The following is a 25,504-nucleotide window of genomic DNA, read 5'->3' on the forward strand; positions in this document are numbered from 1 at the left end:
AATGTCTTGCTTTGAAAAACTGCATTTAGGTATGATTAGTATAATTTTGGTAGTAATGACTTTGTCCCTCTTAGTGTGAGGCATTTATGTGTAATAATGCCCTCTATACAATATAGATATAATTAATTTGTTCAAAAGAAAAAATTATTTTCGAATCTTTCTTTTATGAGGTTTTCACGCTAACTACCCGATAATTTCTTGTTAAGATCCTTATTAAGAGATTATCCTTAATTGTTAAAATATATATATATATATATATATCTGTGTTATTATATTTAAGGATGGTAATCTTATGGCAATGAACACATGCACTATTTATTTGACCTTCACTTTAACTTTATTATTATTACTTTAGTTGTCAGATTTGTTTCATCACACATTCCGTGACCGCTTGAGTAACTTTCTGGCCCTCATGTCTGTTCTTCTCTCTGGTCTTTTCCTGCCTATTCCATTTTATCTTCATGTGATATATATCCCTATCTGTGCATGTGTTTACATCCGGATCTGTGCGTGTGTATGTGTCATGGGTTTGTATATTACAGTTTGTACCTATGCCTGTTATTTATTTCTTGTCTTTAGTCATCAGGTTGCATAGTGTTGTGGCGTGTGGGAAGTTATTCCATTCACATTTGCTGTTGAGGTTTGGTTTATCTTCTATTATGTGTGTGTGGCCTCTGTAACATGTCTCAGTGTCATTTCTGTTCTCCATGTTGATAGGGTCCTAACATGTATGCTATCTATTGGGTCCCATGTTCTAATTTAGCATGTTAGTATATCACTGATGAGCTTTTCTCCTCCTTGAGTTCCTACTAATGTTCACTTATCTCCTCTCTTATGCTGTGGGCTGTCTCTTCAATGTATCTTGTCCTGTTTCTGCACGATCCCTCTGTACACCTTATACTATAGACTACATTCCTAGTTTTATGGCATATCTGTGGGCTTACGCACTATGCACAGAAACTTCTTTCAAATGGGCATGCTCTACAGATCAGGGATTTTATGGGAGTTCCTGACTTTTTTACTGTTTTAATCTGAATATTCATCTTGCTTAAGGTTTTTTAAAAATGATATGCTAGTTTGCCCCCAGGAGTAGTATCAACAAACATGACACTCTGGTAATTTTGGCTGTCATACCATGAGTTGACCTAACCTTTCTTGCTCTTAGCACTTTTTATGCTATTTCATGATTTACTCATGTGTAGTGGACAGGCCCTGTTTGCATCCTCTCCTGTGATGGTCTTTTGCCATGGCTCCTTTATACACCCTGATCCTGTCTCTTTGGCTATACCCAGAGAACTGCATGTGGTGGATAAAGAGTATGTATCTCTCTAATTCTGTTGGGTTGCACATGTGGGATACATTTCTCATCACCCTTGGCAATTGCTATGATCTGGTAATTGGAGGCCATGGCTTTGGCATAGTGTGAATAGAAGATTTGGACCTTGTTATTCCTAGTTTCCAGCCAGAGTTCAGTGTTAAACAGTCTGTAGTTGAGGTGCTTACTCAGGTAATGTACTGTTACCTGAATACTTTAGTGGATGCTCTCCATGGTACCAGCTTCTAGTTCATAGATATTGTCTTGTGGAGGTGCTTTTGCTGCTATGTTGATATCTTCAACATAGCACGAATACATGTTTAGGGCTATGGGGCTTTCTGCTATGTGTTGAGTCTCCTATCCCACCATACCATAAAGAGGTTGGCTACTTCTCCAATCATATTGCCACTGATGGCTGCATCCTCTTCTTGAGTTTATATTTTGTTATTGAACTTAAACATGTGGCCCTTTAATATAGCTTTGGTACTCACACCTACTGCATGTGTGACTGTTTTTCTCATCTGATCATGGTTGTTGGGGGCTCTGTATGGCTCTGGTCCACCTGTTCCATCTTTTTTTAGTGGTTTTCTTCGATATTGAGATTATAGTGGGAGATCTGCCTTGTATTGGTCTGCCGAAGCAGAAACATCTATAGTTGTGTTTGTCGAGTTACTCTTTGTCACATGTAAGTCTAAGGAAGAAGCCCAGTTCCTCTACGTCAACACCACAAAACTCCACATTGCTTTCACTGATCATCTCCATGCATTTATCCACTGCAAAATCAACGTCGATGGATAGGTATAGGGACACCACATTCATACTGCCTCTTATGCATCCTGTCAGGTCTTAGGTGCAGTTGCTTTCTTTGATTCTGCTGAGGAGGTCTTCTGTGTTGTCATACACATTTGGGGACAGCTTGATTCTGGGGTGTATGATCATAGAGAGGAAGTAGGAAACTCTGTAGTTGCTAGCAATCTTAGCTCCACAGACCAGTCTTGATAGTAGTCCTCGTACTGGACCAGTGTTCATTTTGTGATTGTTGTGGAGTCCATACAGCACTGGGATGTTGTTTTTTTGCAGCTTGGAAATTGTTGGCTATGCTTTTCTTTGGTCCCAGGATGTTTGCTCACATCATCATGTGAGCATAGAGGATTTTTTCTCTCTCCTCATATGTTTGTAACATTGTTTTTCTCATGTTGGTGATGTGAGGTTTACATTGCCTGGATGTGATTTGGCAGAATGTCTATCAGTATTCTGCTGGACTTGTCTGTGGGGAAGCACACAACCTCCTTATTTTTTGTGACTTTTCCATTGAGTTACTGAGCCTCTCTCCTACTCTGTCTCCTACTGTACCATTCTAAAATCTAAGACCTGTCCTAGCTATGGTGAATTGTGCTTCTGTTTGGGCGTTTGTCTGTTGTGAGATACCTACACTTTTTGTTGAAAGATGGGGTTGTTGGATAAATACGGCTCATCGTTTACACTTCTCTGTATATTTCTGTGTTTGTCCCCCACCACCTCTTGAAACCGGTGTTGGTATGTTTACGTCCGCGTAAATTAGCAGTTCGGCAAAGGAAACCGATAGAATAAGTACAAGGCTTTAAAAAATAAAAATACTGGGGTAGATTCATTGACTAAAATTCTTCGAGGTGGTGCTCCAGCATGGCCGTAGTCTAATGACTGCGACAAGTGAAAGTTAAAAAAGGACAGACATTATATATATATAACATGTATGTATATATATTTTGTATTTATATGATATATAGGCGTGTGGTAAGTAGTTTGCTTACCAACCACATGGTTCCGGGTTCAGTCCCACTGCGTGGCACCTTGGGCAAGTGTCTTCTACTATAGTCTCGGGCCGACCAAAGCCTTGTGAGTGGATTTAGTAGACGAAAACTGAAAGAAGCCCGTTGTATATGTGTGTGTGTCCCCAACATCGCTCGACAACCGATGCTGGTGTGTTTACGTCCCCATAACCTAGCGGTTTGGCAAAAGAAACCGATAGAATAAGTACTAGGCTTATAAAGAATAAGTCCCGGGGTCGATTTGCTCGACTAAAAAGGCGGTGGTCCAGCATGGCCACAGTCAAATGACTGAAGCAAGTAAAAGAGTATATGCATTGTCAGAGTATATAATTGTGTGTATATCATTACGTTCATTCATTCATACATACTATACATATAGCCACGTTCGTATGTACTCGACACATTCACATGTATACATGTATGTTTAAACAGTCTTTTTATCAAACAAACCCCTATTATGTCGTATTTCTTTTTTAATGTTTTCAACTGTAGTTGTTTTATTTAAAATTGTCAAGGTCTTAGGGAACAGCATATATGCCACTTACACCGTATTTTTTTCCCTCCTTCCAAACATCACGATCTTCGTGTATATTATAAAGAAATACATTTTGTTGATATCGAGGCAATAATATCTTAGCAAACCGATTTTGTCCATCAGTATTTCGTTTGCGGCGTTAATATAATTGGAAAGTGCATGACCATCTCTTCTTTGTTTTGCCTGTTGCCAAAATTTTTAAATAATAAAAATTCTTCTTTGTATTTATGTCATTACAATTTATAAATCTCGTTTTCCCTCCGCTGCATTTGTTTCAGTATTTCCAAATAATATTGGTGATATAATCTTACAAAAAAAATTAGTGAAAGAAAATATATTCTCCTCCTCAGTATTAATTAATTAGCCAGACTGTAAACACCTGTCATTTACAGGTAATAATTAAAGTCCAGTTGCACTCAATTTTGAGTATTTTGATGTTTAACCGCGTTACACAAACATCATAAAGCTCGGTTATAATTTCAACATATTCAGTTGTGTTGAGTATATAGCTCGGTTAAATCTCAAACACACCCGCTAATGTGTAATTGTGTGTGTTTTCGAGACTTGCTGGAAAGATGTTTCATTAAAAAAAACCAAAAATTAATTAAAAAAATTTACGGCAGTCGCTAAAGAACCTGGTAGCTACGAAGTTGAATCGGTGAGTGACACCAACTACAGCAACCTGTTGAAGAAAGCAATAATACGAATGAACGAGGAATTAGGCTAATTGTTTAGCTTCTTAATTGGTTCTAAGTTGAAGGTTTAATAATATTTTGTATTTACTGTTGAATAGATTGTTTTTTTTTCCTCAATGTTTGTCAGCTTGTTAGTTCGATAGCTCGTATCTGTTAAAATTGTTTGTTACACCAACCCAGATAGGTATACTACCACCCCCATCATCATCATCATTATTATCACACTAGTGAACTACTACTACCACTTCTACACACATAAATACACACAATACTCTTCCAATACTATTGACATTACATCTTCAACTCTTGCTGAACGAATATTGATCGATTACTTTAAAAACCCTCACTAACCTCCCTCCACCGAACACTTCACCTCACGTGTCTATACACTACAGTTTTCTTTACTGTTCTGATTCTTTTACAATTTCTGAGTGAGAGGAAGGCATGCTTCCCGTTTTTTCCAACAACTGTCAGTTCATTTTTAGTATTGCTTATATATTTATCGATTACAGATTTGCATATACATCCATTTATTCCCCTAGAGTTGTCTGAAATTTGTCTGTGGTTTGTAATTGATAACAGAGGCAAAGAAGCACGGTATTGTCTATATATATAGACAATATCTTGGATGTTTTAATGGCTGTTGTGAGTGAAACGACGGGGAATTCCTTGTTTTGTCAGGTCTCTCTTTATTCGGAATTAGGTAGAATAATCAAATAGAACAAAATAAAGAGAGCGTGGCGATAGTGACGTGACCTTCCTGCGGTAATATTGGTTACTCTTTCGAATCTACTTTTACTTTCTATTTACCTACTTCCAACATTCTGTCTCTCCACTTTGTCTTTCTCTATCACACATACATGTATGTATAATCAACTGATATATCTTAATTTGATTTTTTTAATGTATAATTCACTAGGGTTTGTAATAGTTTGATATCAGTTCAGTTCATGACAATACTTGTAAAAGGTCAATCAGATGCAACAAAGCTATTTCATATAAATTATTTTCATATAAATTAGTTGTAATTAATCACAAAATTATGAAAATTTATATTTAATTTACCTACTTAAATCTATAATTATTTAATGTTACCATGTAACTATGTCTTTTCTCATGTTCAACATTGCTTTATTATTTCTTGTTTGACTGAAGAATTAAGATTTCTTTTTCTCTTTCTTTCTCTTACAATATGTAGGGCACGATGACTACAAGCAACAATAATAATAATAAGACATGTGTGGGTGAACCACTGTCTTTACACAACTTGTCTTTAAGCAGCAACGGCAGTGATACATATGAGGAGAAGGAGCTGTCTCCTGCTGTCATTTGTGATGACAGTGGTATGCAGTCCCTTGATGAGAGTAGCGACAGCACTAGGGAAAGTGTGTCTGAGAAAACAGAGCAAGATGAGTTGGAAGATGATGTTTTTCTAAAAGCTCTTTATAACTATGAATATAGTTACGACAATGGAGATAAAGTGACTATGGTTAAAGGGGACATATACCGGCTGGTGTCAAATAGTGCTGATGACTGGTGGCAAGTTGAAAAAATAGAAGATGGAAATGTAATCTATGTTCCTGCTGATTATGTATTTAAATTGGAGGATTATTACCCAGGCAACAACAGACCATTGCCACCAATTATTGCCAAAGATACATCTGATAATAGTACTAAACCAGTTGAAACTAAACCACTTCAAATTAAACCAGCTGAAATCAAACCAGTTGAAACTCAACTACTTGAAACTAATCTGTTTGAAACTAAACCAGTTGAAACTCAACTACTTGAAACTAATCTGTTTGAAACTAAACCAGTTGAAATCAAAACAGTTGAAGCTAAACAAAAGCCTCATGCTACTGGTGAGAAAAGGAAGAAACATCCTGCTCCTGTTGCCACACCCGAGATGTTAGCTGCTGCCAAAGCAAAGGCTCCAACCAGACCAAACACAACTGTACTGAACCGAAGTTTTAGTAGTGATAATGCTGGAACAGTTCCTGTGACTACCTCCTCATCTTTTGGGTGGCCCGATTCATCAGAAACCTCTTCTCAAGCCAATTTTTCTATAAACAACAACAACAACAACAATAATAATAACAATAACTTTGATGCTTGTATCCAGGTTGTGGTTAATTCTGATAATCAGTACCCCCAAGAGATATTGCGAAGTGGAAATTATAGTACTTTTGGTAAAGGTTCAATCAATCCAATCAGAACATTGGAAAGGCCCAAAAGCTATCACTATGGGGCATCCAGCAGATATCTTGAAAGCCCTGAACATGGGCATGAAAAAACAATTCAATTAGGGAAGTGTCAACATTCTCAAAGCAATAGTGATTATATAAACCTTGATGAACTGGGTCCTGTTTTAAAATACCAAAAGGAACCTGAAAATGGAAGTGTGGAAAGTCTTACCAATCCAAAAGACAGAAGAGTAAGTAGAATAAATATTCTTTTTTGTTTACAAGTTTTCTTCAAAACTTTTTTTTCCCTTCATATTAAACCAGAACTAACATCCATTTCTAGCATATTATCTCCCCTAAGAAGATGCTGGCTATCAAATATCTGAAACTGTTTCTTTCTGTTGGCTATGTCTTTTTGTTTAAGAAGGAATTTTCATTTCTGCTGTTTGAATTTGCTATCTCAGTTCAAATACTTGTGCAACCCCCAAATGTTTTGAAATTATCTTGCCCACTACTCTAATTTCTATAGAATGGCAGATAACATCTCTTGTTTTCTCTGTTGTTTTAATGGCTCTTGGCATTCTGCTGTCCTTATAAGGCTCAGACATAACTTGCAGTTTAAACATTGATATGTCATTTTTTTGTGAAGGCATGTGGCCTAGTGATTAGGCAGTTGCACCTCACAATCACTAGATTGTGGGTTTGATACCCTGATCAGATGGTGCGATGTGTTCTTGAGTAAAACACTTCATTTCACATTGCTCCAGTCCCCCTTTCGATTGGGAGGAATGTTGGCCTGCTTGCTTAGCCAGCGAGGATGGGAGGGTATCATTTGAAGGCCAAAACAATGCAAAATGCATTGTAACTTGTGATGTGTAACAACATCTGATAGCCTCATCAGTCATGTGGTCACATGATGTTGTTTTTTTGTGGTGAGATTCTGAATATCTGCCTGATAGGTGTAAGGCCTGAAATTTTGGGAGATGAGATTAGTTGATTTCATCAACCCCGGTTCTTGACCAGTACTATTTTATCGAACCTGAAAGGCAAAATCAACCATAGCAGAATATCTGCCTGATAATGCCATTGTGTTTGTGTCATTTATACAGTTAGGTGTTGATATATCTCTCATCATTAGATAACTTTGTTTTACTTCACAAATCCTTACCTGAAATCCTATAAGCCTTTACCCATTTCATCATGGTTCTGATACAGGTGCATGAGATGTATTTACCTTCATTATTGCTTGTTTCGCAATTCACTAGATATCTATTTCTGGCTAAGGTAGCAGGTCCAGAATAAAAATTCTTTGACCTTCTGACCATATCTTTGCTTAACATACTTTTTGTTTGCATTCAACAACAAGGAAAGTCTATAACATTTCCCATAAGCTGCAAGTGTGGGTCAGTATTTTGACCAGATTGATCATATATTGGCTTTATAGTTATGCAAAGAACAGGGAATAAAAGAAAGTCTTAGCTACTAACAGTTGAAGAAGATGACTTGTTTCTCGTTTAATTTCTAATGCTTTAGAAGCTGAGGTATTTATTCTGATAAGTATGGATAATATATACAAAGATAGCTTAGTTATTACTCTTTTACTTGTTTCAGTCATTTGACTGTGGCCATGCTAGAGCACCGCCTTTAGTCGAGCAAATTGACCTCAGGACTTATTCTTTGTAAACCTATTGGGTTTTTTTTTTGCCGAACCACTAAGTTACGGGGATGTAAACACACCAGCATCAGTTGTCAAGCGATGTTGAGGGGACAAACACAGACACCCCTCTCCCTCACACGACGGGCTTCTTTCATTTCCTGTCTACCAAATCCACTCGCAAGGCTTTGGTCGGCCCGAGGCTATAGTAGAAGACACTTACCCAAGGTGCCACGCAGTGGGACTGAACCCGGAACCATGTGGTTGGTAAACAAGCTACTTACCACACAGTCACTCCTACACCTATAACCATTTTGTTACCATATTTCTGTTTAAATGCACTGGCTTTGCTTCAATTAATTTTGAAAATAAAGTATTTAGTAAAATAATCTTGTCATTATCAAGCTGGTATTTGGAATGTAAATTAGCATGAAATTCTGATGGAAACCTTTTAGATCACTTTAACCCTTTAGCATTTAAAGAGGCTATATCTCGCCAAAACATTCTCCTTATTTTGTGTTTAAACTGGCTAGATCTGGTTTCTCACATCAAACCTACAATCATCATCATACATACATATATACATACATTATGGCTGCCCCCTTGTTATCGAGTATGGCCATTGCACGAAGCTTAACTGTTACTGGTACTGTGATCAAATGTGACTTTTTAGCCCAGCTAAAGATCTACAATGTCTTGTACAAAATTGGCAACTAAAACCTTTACTTGTAATAGCCGGCAGTAGTTGTAACTGGGCTTCATATACTTTTGCATGTTGTTTAAGTCCTCCTGCTGAATTACACTCTCTTCCACATGCCCGACAGATATGATTAGTATGGTGTGTTACACTACCACCAGTGGCCAGGTTGTCACTCATCTGTCTCGTTTTATGACTACGAAGATGACTCATGAATCCTGCTTTACTGAGGCAGGGTCTTGCACAGACATTGCATGTCAGAATCAAAGGAAGACCCTTCCCTTCTGGAAGTGTAACAGCGATGCCCTTCCTGACATCCCTCCTTACTTTCTCATGTGCAACTCGAGATTTCTCAAACGTGGCTGTCCCCTCATGCACAATCCTTCTCCACCTGCTACGATCAATAGCTATGCCTTCCCATGTGTCAAGAGTGATGCAGGCATCTCTTAAGGAAGCCTTCAGCAAGTCCTTATACCTCTTTTTTGGTTTATGTGGAGGTCGTTCTCCTTTAGCTAACTCTCCATAAAAGAGTTGTTTTGGCATCCTTGAATCCTTCATTCTGACCAGATGACCACTCCATCTGAGCCTTTGCTTTAACACAAGAGCTTCTATACATACATACATACATACATATATACATCATCATCGTTTAACGATCACGCTCGAATAGTGCTTTTTACGTGCCGCCGGCACGGAAGCCAGTTTGTTGCTCTGGCAACGATCATGCTTGGATGGTACTTTTAGCGCTCCACTAGCACAGATGCCAATCATCAAATTTGATTTTGATTTTGAGGCAAGTGAAATTGAAATTGAAATCAAATTCGATGACTGGCATCTTTCTAAAAACGAAAAGTCAAAACCTCAAAACTACCAGATAATGCAAGATTAATTCAAAACATGTGAAGAAACAAGCTTTACTTTTGACAGAATAACGTGGATGCCAAAGGGCTAAAACAAGAAGTTTGTATCATAGAACCAGAAGTGGTATCAAAAGTGCTAAAGAATCTAGAACCAGATTGGATTTGAGTAGAGAAGAGGTGTAAGTTGACATGTCTCTGTGTGAAGTAGACACTAATATTGGGTTTACAGCTGGAGTATTCTCCAACTTTAAACCTAATTTAAAACATTAATCTCTATGGCATGCCAATAATATAAACCCCTCTTGTTTTATTGTGATATTTAGTTTTTACATCCAAGAATACAAAAAACCAATGGGGGATGAACAAATCCCATGTGAGTTTTTTGATATTCTTAATTTGTTAGCAGTCTGAAATTAATTTAAACACTGTCTTCTTTTGTTCATATTAGCTTTACTCTGGTTTCAAATTAACTCAGTTCCATTTTGACAGCCACCAAAGAAATATCTGCACCTCCAGGCATAATTTATAACAGTTTCACTATCAGTGACCACTGATTTTATTTTTATCTTTATAAATTATATTATCTTTGTTGTTATCATGGATCTTTGTTCGAACTACATATTTAGATTAACTAATGATGTGTTTAATGGTTTGAGAATAAAGGCTGTAGGTTGTTTATCAACACTGTGTGTATATTTTTCATTGTTTAATCTATGAAACATGGAGAGATGAGAAGTTCTACTAATTTCAATGGGATTTAAATCTCAAACTGTAGTGGTCAATTTAAAATTCCCTGTTAAGCTATTGTTCAACCTGATATCTTGTTGTTGGGTACTGTTGGCCAGCTCTGCTTAAGGATTTGACCCATGGCACAGAGGCAGATAATCAGATGTTTAAATCTATGGCATATGAGTTCCTTAATGTATTTTGATGAGGTATTCATCATGTAGTACCACTTGATGGTGTGATTATACAACCTAGCATGGCTGGAACCAAGACATACCATGGAGCTGTGCTGTCTGGTTTAATGGGGGTATGTTGCCTGGTTTAATGGGAATATGCTATCTAGTTTAATGGGGCTGTGTTTGGTTTAATGGGGGTATGTTGTTTAAATTAATGGGAGTAGGTTGTCTGGTTTAAGGGGATTATTTTATCTGTTTCAATTGGCGATTTGTTGTCAAGTTTAATGGAGCTATGGTACCTGATTTAATGAAGGTATGTTGCCTGATTTAATGAAGGTATATTACCTAGATTAATGGTAGTATACTGTCTGGCTTAGATGGGTGGTGTATGTTGTTAGCTTAATAGGACTATGTTGGCAAGTTGCCACAGCATCCCAATGAGTACTTTTGTTGTAGCAACTTTTGTCAGTTGGCTAAATTGTTAAATTTCAACCTCCTCGCCTACATAGTAAATTATGAAAAAGATTTGAAACTGACTTTTTGACTAGTATTAAATGTTTGCATGCCAGAATAGTCTGTTGTTATCAAACCTCAAGTTAGACCTGATTCAATAGACCTATAAACAAAGTCAGTTGTGAACATCCCATTTATTTATCTGCAACTACATTATCTAATGTGCCCTTCCTTTTAATACAATAGTGTGAATTGAGGGAGATATGGCTTCTATTTCTAGCAGATTGGATAGCCAGCTAGAAATAGATGTAAGCTTTCTCATTGGCTTGTCAAACAAGGACAATTTAGAAAGAGTTCAGTAAATTGAGTTTTTATTGAGTAGTGAGAAAATATAATATTTTAAGGAGAGAGAGAGAGAGAGGTGTTGACATTAGGGGATTTGATACAGATGTGTTGAGGTCTAGTTGATACATGTGGTTCTAAGTTCAGCTTCATTATTGTTGACTCAACATTTTAGGACTTCTGGCTTAACCTAAGGAATGTCAATAACATTGAGTTTGACTTTGTACCTCTTGTACATCTCTTACAAAAAACAAATAAAGTAAAACAAAATGAAAAAATTGAAACCTTGACTTTTAAAATAAAAATAAAATATGCAACTATGATATTACATTTGTTAACATCGAGTATTTACTTTTATCTGTTAGTTCTAACTGGATGGCCATTGGCTCGCAAGGAACTCGCCCATCCTTTGACAGGTCTTGTTATTTGTCCTCCTGGGTGTCCAGACATTCAGCAGGTCTAAATTAAATATATGGGAATTAGAGGAAAATGAACTGGAAATATTGACTGTTAAATATATATCCTGTGATTTTTTTATCAAATGTTTCTGACAGAATCTTTGAGATTCTAACAGTTGTTGTACGCATGTGTTTCTTGGAGTTAATTACATTGTAAATCTGAATAAACTGCAGTTTTCCCTAAAACACCAAACACTTCTTCCTCTAAGATCAATACCTACTACTACTAAAATAAACAACTGCCGTCATTACACCTGAGTGTGTTGTTAGGTCTGTTAGGTTATGTGAGCAAGCTGGATATTGCAGTTGTAAGAAATGAACTGAATGAAACATACTCAGCATGCTGAGATATTACTATGGAGCTTAGATACCAGTTATATACTGGTGTCATTCTTGTTAACTATGTCTGTAAAAATTTGGCTTTGTTCTTACCCAAGATCAATTTATATTTCTGTTTAACTCTTTTTATTGACACATTGAAGTTAGCTTTAGTTTCAAGGACAGCCACATATAACTATAATTGGAAAGCGAATATTTTACGTCAGGAAACTTGTTAATTTATATTGTTAGATACTGTTGAATCTGGTGATAGGTGTGTCAACTTTTGATATTTACTACTACAAGAAAACACTGTAGACTTCTGATAATGATAGCTAAATTAAGACTAAGTTTACTCTATCATATAACTCACATAGCAAGCTTATTACATTTATTTGGTTATGGTTAGGAAATAGTTTATTGTAGCATCAGCAATCTCGACATCCTCATCTACTAACTTTAGCAGATATTATACCAAAATATTTACCAATGATTTTTTAATGAATTTTACTGAAGCAACTCTATTTTGGCATTGATTATTTTGACTGTTTGATGGCACTTTGCCAGGCAGCAAACTGTGAAAGAAAGTGTATAAAGAAAGCTAGTGTGTGTGTATATATGGTTCAAGAGAGGCACAAGATACTATATATATATATATATATATATACATATATATATATATATATATATATATATATATATATATATATATATATATATATATATATATATATATATGAATGCTGTGGTATTTGTTATCCTGCTGTTTAGAGTTTAGATACTACTGCACTGCTTGAAATAGGAACCAGTATAATATTGAAATCAATTTAATCAATACAGTTTGCCCTTAATTAAAGATGCTTTTTTTTTCTGTATTCTCTTTGAATTCATTTTAAAAATTAGAATGTTATACTTCTTCAATGTACAAAACATTATTTGTTAGATAACAACACTTTTTCATATGCGGTTGTCTAAGATTACTGAAGGAGTAACCTTTTAAAATGTGAGAGCTTCCTGAAGTTGTGATAAAATTGTTATCTGGTTGTGTTTTATTGTTTATATGTATAGCTGATTAATGACATCAATGAGTTAATGATTCATAGTTTAATTAGATAGTTAATTGTCTGAAATAAGTTATTGAAATTATAGTTCAAAATTTCAGGACATTGTGTTGTAGATAACAGTTTGAGTTTAAAACCATTTTTAGACGAATTAAGAAAATAAGACACTGGAATGATAAAAAAGGAAGGATTAGGATAATCTAAATCATTAAATTCTCTGCTATTTAATGCCTGATTTGCAAAACTTTTTGATTCTCTGTTGTTTTTTAATTATTTTTTTTTATCATTTCTTTTAGAAATAAATGATTATTCCATTGAACTTAGTAACAAAGTTTGTTCAGTAAGGGTAAACTCCTGGGGTGTGAACTTCCTGAGCCAGCTGTGATTTCTGTTTGTAGCCAATTACTTTACTTACTACACTAATTGCGCTCACTCTCCTAATTGCTTAACTGAAGAATGTCTCGATCTATATAGCATCATATTCTCTTGGTACCGCATACCCTTGCAAGAAATTATTTTTCTCTGATGCTTGCATAAAGAACATCTGTATGTCACATGACTATCACAACCAATGAAAGAAGTTTTTATTTTGTAATATTTTTTAAGCTTAGAGGATAGAACGCAGTACCTCTGATACTAGCAGGGTGAATAAACTAGATAGCTAGTACGAATGCTTACAACAGTGTGGAATCTGCAAAAAGTACTGAATGACCAAGTGGCAAAAGGTACTGAATGACCAGGTGATGGTGTTAAACTGGGCAACAGCTCATTATGTTTACCACCCCCAAAAACAGGCACAGTTCTTCCAATAGGCATGTTCCAATTGCATCAATGCATCTTAACTTATAAGGCTTAAGATGACTGAGGCTGCCATGCAGTGGAATTGAATATGAAAATTCATAGTTGCAAAGTAAATCTAAAAAAACATGGCCATATCTGTATTTCAAAGAAAATGACATGACATGCAAATAACAGACAAATTTCTCTTGAAAGAAAGAACCACGTGTTCTAAAATACTATTACCATGACAACATATTGGACAATGGTTAGATAGATAGATAGATAGAGATAAATGAACCCAACACTTAGTTCAATTTGGCTGTCTGGCTCTATTATCAGTCCTAGTCATGCATGCACACACACACACACACACACACACACACACACACACACACAGTAGTGACATCTAGTCCACTGATGGCAAACCATTTTAACCTATTGTGTCAACATTTTAGTCTCTTACATAAATCTATTATTGTAGTATCACTTGCATGTTATACATGTATTTTAATTTTAGGTAAGTGCTTAGAGATAAAGCTTTTTGTATTTGTTATTGCAAGATTGCAAAATGTTTTTCAAACTTCATATACTGTTGCCTAAAGACCCGTGGCATGTCACTGCTGACATGCCACAGTGTGTCAGAGCACAAATATATCTACCACATATCTATAACATCTCTTACTCACAGGTATATCTATGAAATCACTTTGTCACATGTATATCTATGACATTGTTAGGTCACACGTACATTTGATATTCCAACTATAGCTATCTCATCTCTTTATTTTCAAGCATAATATCCTCTGGATTACATTACATCACCTTCCTGTCCTACTCCACCTTCATACACCACACAACCCCATATACCCTGCCACTACCACCAGTTTCCTCTATCAGCTCCCTACACTTCACAAAACTGATGTCAAGAATTATGGGAGTTGGATTAAAATTTTTTTTTCTACGGCTCTTTGTTTTGACAATGAGGATTCTGTTGATCAGTTGCTTTAAGCCTTTTGCATTTAAACTGGCCATATCCGGCCCAAATATCCTACCTATTTTATTTTCACACCAGCCAGATCTGGCCTCACACACCTACCTAACAATGTCATTCTAAAAACAGACAATCATATCATCAAAATCTCTTAGCTACGATATAAAGACCGCCTTTGGCCATAAATGACCACAAGATTGCACCTAGAATGTGCCCCTCGAAGGCACAAGTCCGGACAAAGTTGTTTATGGAAGACCAGCAGTCACCCATGCATACCAGCCTCCCCTCTCCATGCCACCAATGTTATCCAAGGGAGAGGAAAAGGCCAATACAGTTTGGCACCAGTGATGTTGCAACTCATTTCTACAGCTGAGTGAACTGGAGCAATATGAAATAAAGTGTCTTGCTCAAGAACACAGCATACAGCCTGGTGTGGAATTTGAACACACTATCTCATGATTGTGAGACCAATTCTCTAACCACTTAGCCATGTATCTTCACACAGCTATGATATAAAGTATGATTAATTCAAAACAACATAAATAAATATGCATTACATTTGACTGAGTAATTTGAATGCTAAATGGTTAACACAATGGTTCTCAACCATTTTTTGCATATGGACCCCTTCAATTTTCCTTTTACCCAGGTGGACCCTCATTGCCATTTGATATTTTAAAAGATTCTATTATATTTGTTATGATTAAATATAATTAGGAACTGTATAAAGAAAAATTGTTAAAATGTTTTGTGTATTGTAGAAGTATGACCAATTTATTGTGCATAATCTTTGACAACAAAATCTTGTATAGACAACCAAGGGCCATATGGATCCTGGTTCATGACCAGTGTAAGTGGCTGAGTATTCCACAGACATGTATATCCTTAATATAATTCTCACATTACTATACTCTATACAAATAACTACTGTATGTTCAGTAGACAGTGGAAAGAGCACAGCATGCTACATTGTACTCCACACCAACCCTTTCATTACTATATTTATTTTGAGATGCTCTGTGTTTCTTCCAATTACTTAAAATATAACAAAGAATTTAGTAAAATAACTTAGTTGTCATTCAGCTAGTGTTAGGAACATAAATTGTGACTAACTTTTTGTGAAAGATTTTAATTCAAAACTTATGAAAACAAGACATTTGTATTCAGAGCCAGAGCTGGTTTCAGCCTGTTTGGTAACGAAAGGGTTAACCACTGTCATACATACAGTCAAAAGAATACATCTAGATTGCCACACTGTACTCTGTCATTAATTACTGTACTATGGTACAATAAATAGAAAGGGTACACAACTAGATTGCCACACTGTACTCTCTACCATTAACTACTATACTATGTACAGTAGACAGTGGTAAAAGTACATGCTTTGATTGCTGCACACAACTCTACCATTAACCAATGCTTTACATACAGCAGACATCAGAAAGAGTACATGTTCAGATTGCCACACTGAACTCTTTACCATCTACCACTGTAATATATTCAGTGAGCTTCTCAGATAGGCATAGTATATATGGAATTATAGCTTTGTAATTATTTGGCTGACTATCTATAACTAGATGAGAGTTGACTAGATTCACACAAATTGAAGTAGCCATTGTTTTCTCAAGAACCTCTAAAGATGTTGCGACATAGGAAATGATGAGTTTGGCTCTCCCATTCTCTCTCAGAAAAAAATAAGATTCAAAGACTATTATTGTATAATGAACTGGGGGACTTTAATCTGTGCAGACATCACCTTCTACCTTTGTCTCTCTCTGAACTTATCATTGCAGTCTTATCACATTTTTACCAATGCTACTAATGTATCAATAATGTTAATTGGGACTGATAGCTTCACTGGCGTTATTGTTTGTGTTGGTATGTATGTTGTTTCATTGATAAGTTCACTAAATTTTTTTCCTTCTTAAATTTTCTCCTATTCAATAAATATTCTTTCCATTTGAAGTAAATAACTTTAAGAATGTTACCCTCACCACCTGCTTTGCAGTCACTGCCCATCATCATCATCATCATCACTTTTATTCCTGATCTACCATGCTAAGTTATTCCTGATCTACCATGCTAAGATATTTATTTATGAAGATCCTGTGTTGTTCCATGTGTAAAGCCTACACTGTTTCCTTGTAAGTAGACTCTTTAATCTAGATCCATGACAACAACTTCACATTAGCAAGTCTTAATCCCTATTCACCTTCTATGTATCCCTCATTGCCATTACATGTCCACTCTAATGCAGTCATTTTCCCTCTATAAATTAATCAATTCTGTCAATGATTAACCGCTTTTTCAATTCTCCCTTCCTTGAAAATTAATGCTGTACATCTAGTGGTGGGTGGGGGAAATCAATGCAGATTGAAGCATAATGAGGTACTACTAGAAATAACATCTGAATTTCTCCTAAATCATAACACTACAGATTTAAAAAAAAAACAAACAGCAATAACAAAAAAGATAAATTGGATAATGTAGCTCAAAATTCAATTGGGGATAAACAACAAAACCTGTTACATAGAAGGGGGCGCTGAAAAGTTCCTGGCTTTTGAGTAAAAGAAAATACAGGAAGATCAGTTAATTATGATTTTATTCAACATATTCCTTTCAAAGATTCATACATTTATTGCAGCAGTCCTTCACTTTTTCTAAGCCATGTAACAGAATCAGGCCTTTAAAGCCATGAACTTTTCAGCACCCACTCATATAGTCCACTTCATTCACTGTCAGAGTTTTACTGCCATACACCATCTTACACATACCACATGCAGTTCTCTATATTCACTATCCATGTTTCACTGCTACACGCCATCATTCCTCTTATATACTTCACATGTAGTCCTTTCCAGTCACTGTTCATGTTTCACTGCCATACACCATTGCACATCTGACACACACCACATTCTTCAGTCTTCTCCATTCATTGTCCATGTTTCACTATCACGCACCATCACACGTCTCACACACCTTTGTAATGAGAGAGAGAAACCCATTGTTACTAATAAGAACTAAGGTCTATATATTTATACACAAGGTGGTGAGCTGGCAGAAACATTAGCATGCTAGGCGAAATGCTTAGCGGTATTTTGTCTGTCTTTACGTTCTGAGTTCAAATTTCGCTGAGGTTGGCTTTGCTTTTCATCCTTTCGGGGTTGATAAATTAATTACCAGTTGCATACTGGGGTCGATCTAATTGACTGGCTCCCACCCCCAAAATTTTGGGCCTTGCCCCTAGAGTAGAAAAGTATATATTTATACTAGATCTATATTTAAGCAATTCATTATTTCATTCTTTGGCAACTATTGCTGCTACTAATTGCAATGGAGTAGATTGTGCAGCAATGTTCTGGTTCCTTGTGAGTCAACCATTATTTACTCTGTTAATATATTTAGTTCTTAAGGCAGTGAGTTATCAGAATTGTTAATATGTTGGACCAAATGCTTAGCAGCAGTTCGTTTGTCCTTATGTTCTAAGATCAAATTCCACCAAGGTTGACTTTGCCTTTCATTCTTTTGGTGTCGATAAAATAAATACCAGTTGAACACTAGGGTTGATGTAATTAACTTACCCGTTCCCCTGAAATTGCTAGCCTTTGTCAAAATTGGAAACCAATGTATTTAGTTCTCACTTCTCTTTCATCAAACAAAACTACTTTCTGGTTACTACTGATCATTCTAGCAATGAATTGTCTTAAAGATTTGTGTCTCACATCCATCCCAAATCTGTAGCTTAAGGCAGTCCTTAGTCATAGTAAGAGCTGCATCATCCTTCTGGCTTCCCTTCTCACCAGTGACTTCTCACTAATCCACTACATTACAACATATGAGATATTAGTAACATTTCGTTTCTTCTTTTTCATCATTTTGCCCTTTACATAAGGGGCAGCCTATGGCGTAAGAGATATTCTCCACTCAACATTTGTCAACCCACTTTCACTATTGATCCTCATCTTCCACCATTGATACTGTTCCATGGTCAAGCCAACACCACCACTAAATCTATCACTGCAGCTAATGTCGTTGCTGCTTAGTCCAAAGTCAACTTATAACTACTCATCCCAGTCATGACCGTCCTGCCTTTTCATGGTCATGTAAGATTACATCGTCTAATGTGTTTGAAGGAGATTTAGCTGCTGTTTCTAGTTCCATTATTGACTTGTTGTATCCAATACTGCAAAGTTAAATCTGCTTGATCACTGCTGACAATTACATCACTAAAGAACAAGGAGGCATTATTTGGATGTTACTGAATTAAGTATTAAAAGTCCATATCATTTATTGTTCTTGTTGTTAATGTTCTTGTTGGTGTTTACTTTCTGCTCAGTTCTGATTGACTAGAACTATGGTCAAAAATGTCAGTCTGGATATATTGTATAGGTTACAGAATGTGGTGGTGTGGTTATATTTTTCATATTACAATGTGATGCCAGCTGCATAAGAAACAATGTGTTGACATAATTAATACAAAGATCACTAAGCATTTAACCAGAGTTACTCGTATGGTGTTGACAGCATTGCATAATGGTCAGAATATATTATTTTCATTTTGTTTTATTGTCCAGTTTGTGTGTGTGTTGTTGCTGTGGCATATGATGTGTTTTGGAGACATTCAAATTGGGTAGAGTGCATCCCTGTCCAGGAGAAACCTTGATTAATTTCTGGAGAAGAGCAAAAGAAGAGCTAACCTTTTTTTACTGGACTTATATTTAATTTATTTAGGCACAGTGATAAAGGCAGAGAAAAGGGAGGATGAGGGGATTGAACAGGAGGAAAAACAGTGTTACACTACATTGGAGAAATGGGGACAAATTGCTTCTATGTTCACCCTAAGCTTCAACAGAATAGCACTTAAGCTAGTAACTACTCCCCACTTAACCAACAAAAGTAGAGAAAAAAATGTACTTAAAGAAGCCCATAAGTCACAAAACACCATCAGTAAAGATGACACATCATATGCCATCTACATTGACTAAAAAAATGTTTTGCATTGTGGGTGAGGTGTGGCTAATTAGTACTCAAATATTATATTCCTTATTTCTTTGAGTTATTAGAATAAAAGAGGAGGCGTCATTATATGTTAATTTGATCTGTACCATCCTCAAAATACGTAAAGCCACTGGGCTTAAATTTCTATGCATGCGAACACATGTACTGATGCAGTCCACCTACACGCTTGCAATCCATTCAAAAAGACAAAGGCACTTATCATAAAATAAATGAATATGTATAAAAAATACACATTTAACCATCCATACCTTTCTCTCATGGAATCCACATCATATACATGACCACATGCGTGCGTGCGTGCATGCACACACACACACACGCACACACACACACATGAACAGGCTCACACCTGTACTCTTTCACACACAAAATCCACACCATACACATACACGAATGTTTGTGTACACATGCACACATTCACACAGACACACACTTTCAGACTCCACGCTATTTCACACAAACGTGCATTTGCACACATGCACATTGGTGTGCACACATGCATGAACTTGCATTCAAACCCTCCCACACATACACACACGGCTTTGTTTTGGCAGCAAACTATTTTATATTCAATATCTCACCTGTTCAGTATTTCATGGTAGACACCATACAAGTAGTCCTTAAAGGCCATTCATAAAACCTGCAATTTTGTTTGCATCCAATGGTGCAGACTAGTTTATTTTTGGGGTAAAAGGAGAGAGTGGGGTTTGTCCTGTACAAGGTCATTCTTCACTTCAAAGAGCTTCAAGCACTGGTATCACTTGATTTTCAACATTTTTATTAAAAAAAACTTTACCATAGGCACAGTAGTGGCTGTGGTAAGTAGCATGTTTACCAACCACATAGTTCCATGTTCAGTCCCGCTGCATGGCACCTTAGGCGAGTGTCTTCTACTATAGCCTCGGCCTGACCAAAGCCTTGTGAGTGGATTTGGTAGTCAGAAACTGAAAGAAGCCCATTATATATATGTGTGTGTGTGTATGTTTGTGTGTCTGTTTGTCCTCCACCATCGCTTGACAGCTGATGTTGGTGTGTTTACATCCCCATAACTTAGCAGTTCAGCAAAAGAGAAGTCCTGGGGTCGGTTTGTTTGACTAAAGGCAGTGTTCCAGCATGGCCACAGTCAAATGACTGAAACAAATAAAAGAAAAGAGAAAAGAAAAGAATGAATTACATACAGTGGTTGGCTGTAGCTCAAAAAGGCAATATATATATATATATATACATACATAGATACACACACACATATACACACACACATACATACACACATACATACACATATACATACACACATACACATAAACACATACATCTACACACATACATACACACATACACATAAACACATACATCTACACATACATACACACACATTTATGAGGTGGTATCAAAAAGTTCCAGGACTAGTTATGTTTCATAAAAAATAACTTATTTACCTCAGTTTTAACATCTTCTCTTTCGAAATAGTCACCTTGTGCAGCAATACAACGGTCCTAGCATTCCTGCCACTTTTGGAATCCAGCCTGAAAGTCGTTTTCCGTCAGCAAGTTGAGGACCTTCTGTGATTTGCTCTGGATCTTGACAACGGTGTTAAAACAGCAACCCTTGAGCCGTGTCTTCATCTTGGGGAAGAGATGGAAGTCTGCAAGTGCTAAATCAGGTGGATAGGGTGGGTATGGAAATGATACCATGTTTTTGGCGAGAAACTCATAAGTGAAGCGAGCTCGGTGACAAAGTGTATTGTTGTCGTAAAGAACCTAATTCTTCGTGCCCCACAGATCTGGTAGCTTTTGCCAAATGTCCTCCCTCAAATGTTTCAAAGAATCACAATAGAACTCTTGATTGAACAGTCTGGCCCTAGGGGGAGAATTTTTGATGCACCATACCACATTTCTGGGGGTAATGCTTGTGGTAGGTTCTCCAGATTGCTTTTTATCTTCTAGGGATGCTCTTCTGCTTTTGAAGCACCCGTACCACTTGAAACATTGCATATGACCCATTGCCTTGTTGCTGAAAGCTTACTGAATCATGCTCAATGTCTCTGTCGCAGACTTCCCCAGTTTAACACAAAATTTCATGTTGGCTCTTTGTTTCTGTTCATGACAAGATCGCAGACTACAGCTTACATGTGATCACAAAAACACAAATTTCACAATCTGCGAAGTGAACACAAAGATGTCACTTGACTCACTGCCTCATGAAGGTCACTGCTAGGTCTCATTGTGTACACAACCGTGTGCTGCCATCTGTTGGTGCATTACAGAACTAGTCTGAGAACGCTTTGATACTACCTTGTATATATATTCATATGTATATATTTTATGATTTCATTTAGGCATTGTGATACAAACAAAAAGTTGTTAGAACTCAGAATAAAGTATTAGGCGAGTACTGAGCATAATATTACTTATTGAATGACAAGGGAACAGGTATTATGTAATCAGCTTCATTTCTTCATTTCCTTATAGCTGTTTCTGCTACAAGAAGCAATGCATTTTGAGTTGAACCCTTGTGTAACATTTTAAATGAGGTTTATATCTAATTTGGAAAGCATTTCAGTAATCTGTCTATCTAACTATCTATCTGTTCGTCAGCTTTTACATATGAGCATATATATGTATGTACCCACCATACACAAACAGATTGCAGTCAGAATACACAGGGCCATGGTGTATTGGAAACCCAAAGTCAGAATCAGTGTATGGCCAGGGAATTCACATGGCAATGCATCATTTGTTGTACATAATTACATAGAGGCCAACAATGTGGTTGGTTGGATTCTGAGAGTAATCAGAACACAAAGAAAGGAAATCATGCCATTCCTATGGAGAACATTTGCTCTCAGTTACCTGGATTACTTCTTCCCATTATTGTTACCACAAAGTGTGAGATTAACAGCAAAACTCAAGGCAATCTAGCACCCCTACATCAAGAAAATCGCTTCAGTACCATAATTTGATTTCTAGGGGAGGCTAAAAGAACTGAGGCTCTACTCCCTAGAGAGAAGGTGTAAACTATATGCAATGATAAATATATATATATAATGTACCCAACTTTCTGATTGAAAGCTATATCAATCCCTGGGTTGGATGTGTCACCATTCAGAATAAGAACACAATACTGTAAGAGCCTAGAGATTAAAGGCCTGCTGCTTTTGCAGTACCTTGCCAGAAAATCTAAAAAATATCTGAGGTGCTGATGTGGATGTGTTCAAAGGCCATCATCATCATCCGATAATGTCTATTTTCCATGCTGGACAAAATAAATTTTTATCTGATGTACCAGTTGAATCCACATCACAGCAAGAAACACAGAGAAGAGCAGCTCTGTTCAACTCACTTCTTCACTGGGACTGATTCCGGAGACAGGACCAGGAAGTGAATCTAAGATAAACAAGCATTAGTGCCTCTAGTTGAAAGTGATAATTACTATGTAAAAAGCACTGGTGCTGGTGCTACATAACAAGCACCCACTACACACTGTAAAGTAATTGGTGTTAGGAAGGGCATCCAGCTATAGAAAGCAAGACAAAACAAATTGTGGAACCTGGTGCAGCCCCTAGCCTTGTCAGCTTCTGTCAAGCCATCCAACCCATACCAGTATATAAAACAGATGTTAGATGATGGTAATGATGATCATGATATAAGCTTACACATGTGTGTGTATGTGTGTGTGTGCATCCATGTGTGTACATGTGCATGATGTTTATATATCCACTCCACGCACAACTGCAATTTATATTTTGTGCTTTGGATAAATATATTTTCTGCTACACAATGGAAGGGGGTGAGCCAAAGATTGATTCAATACAGCTTTTAATATGATAATTTGTGTTATGTTAGTTTATAAATAACTTTAAGCTCTATAGGGTACAGAGTGTTGTGTTTTGAATTCAATTGTCAGACTTGTCTAATTGACCACATAAATTGTAAACAATTAAGATTGGTTTTATCTGGAACACAATGTAATTAATACCCATCTAATTTTGTCACTAGATTTCTATGGCTTCAGTTAACTATTTTAATTGTAATCTACCCAAGAACCATATTTAGTTCCAAGTTTACTTACACCTCATATCATTCTTGTGTTTCAGTTTTAAACTCATTCTCACTTTTACCTGAATGATAATGTTAGGATTTGATAGAAATGAAAATAAAAAAACTACTGTTGTATTCCAAACATAACCAACAAATAAAGTTGCAATTTATTTTTTAAATAAAGCTCCCTGCAAATTCTTTATTTTAAAAAATTTAATTAAAACACACAGTTAATACATTCTTGTTATTCTTAAAAGTTATCTCTACAGATATACTATAGAAATTAGAGCCAGCAGTTATTTACTTATAAGCCTTTAATATACTTGCTAGTCTGTTGTGGTTGTATAATGAAATACAGTGTCCCTGCCAGCAATTAACATTCTTGTTGGTGAAAAAGATCATGAAAAGGTCAAGGAATTTGTTTCTGATTTCTTGAATTGAAGTCTTCCTTATGAATCTAGTTTACAAATATTGTTTTAATCACACTATTCATGTAGCTATATCTGCTGGGTATTGTACTGAACTGACATATAGGCTACATTCACCAATAATGAATATTTAAAACTTGCTTTATTGATTTCTCACACTACAAAGAGTAAAGCTGTTCAAATTTACCTCAACAGTCAATAGTTTGATTGAATTTTAGCATTATGACTTCTAGTAGTGACATAATTATACCTATTCCTTCATATCAGTTCTCTTTACTTCTTTTTTGTTTTTTTACTCTTAACTGCTTTATATCATTGAAGGTACCACAGAGAGAATGAATTCTCATGGATCTAATTACTTCAAGATCTAATGAAGATACACCAGTTTTTTTCCAGTTGCTTAATAAACTTCACACTGGTAAAACCCTTGACTCTGCTGCATTCAATGGTGATTTGTACCTACTTATGGCACCTATTTTTCTGAGGTAGCAAGAGAATGTAAATCGGTGACTTTTGCCCAGCAGTCAGCCACACAGTTGACTCCTCTAAAGTGTGTTTCAAAGTTTGATGTGGAGTCTTTTAAAGTTTACCACTTTTGCTCCACATTCTCCAGGGATATGAGAAAGCAAACTTCAGAGATTTCTCTTTCTTTAATTTTCACTTCATTCTCAAAATGTCACAGAATTATTGAGCATCTGAGAATTCTACCAATTTCAGAACTCCTGGGCATCTCTTGGGATGAGGTCTGTTTGAGACTTCATGTCTCTGGTAAGATTTGACTGAATTCAGTAATGTGGCCTCAGAAAACACTAGTTTATATCCTAGTTGTACTGCTTATTATAGTGATGGCTTTGTCAAGTATACAGTATATAGAGGTGATTAGTATCTTTTTGTGGTGAAAATTTAAATTTAGGTTAACTGTGTTTTCCAGTAACACAGCTTATCATTGATGTTGATACTATGAT

General features: G+C 36.3%; 1 protein-coding gene across 6 annotated transcripts in view; it reads left to right on the forward strand.

Moving 5' to 3' along the window:
* Positions 1 to 25,504, forward strand: part of LOC115216339 (rho GTPase-activating protein 12) — a 152,845-nt gene that overhangs the window by 12,972 nt on the left and 114,369 nt on the right. For 4 of the 6 annotated variants that reach the window (XM_036506755.1, XM_036506757.1, XM_036506756.1 and 1 more), the window contains exon 2: positions 5,552 to 6,787. In XM_036506755.1, coding sequence (XP_036362648.1) covers positions 5,552 to 6,787 — 1,236 coding nt within the window. Of the gene's footprint in view, positions 1 to 4,693; positions 4,823 to 4,857; positions 5,119 to 5,551; positions 6,788 to 25,504 lie in introns of those variants that run through there. The other 2 variants (XM_029785565.2, XM_029785566.2) reach the window with 2 other exon arrangements.

Source organism: Octopus sinensis, linkage group LG10, assembly GCF_006345805.1.
Source record: "Octopus sinensis linkage group LG10, ASM634580v1, whole genome shotgun sequence".
NCBI classification, from domain to species: Eukaryota; Metazoa; Mollusca; class Cephalopoda; order Octopoda; family Octopodidae; genus Octopus; species Octopus sinensis.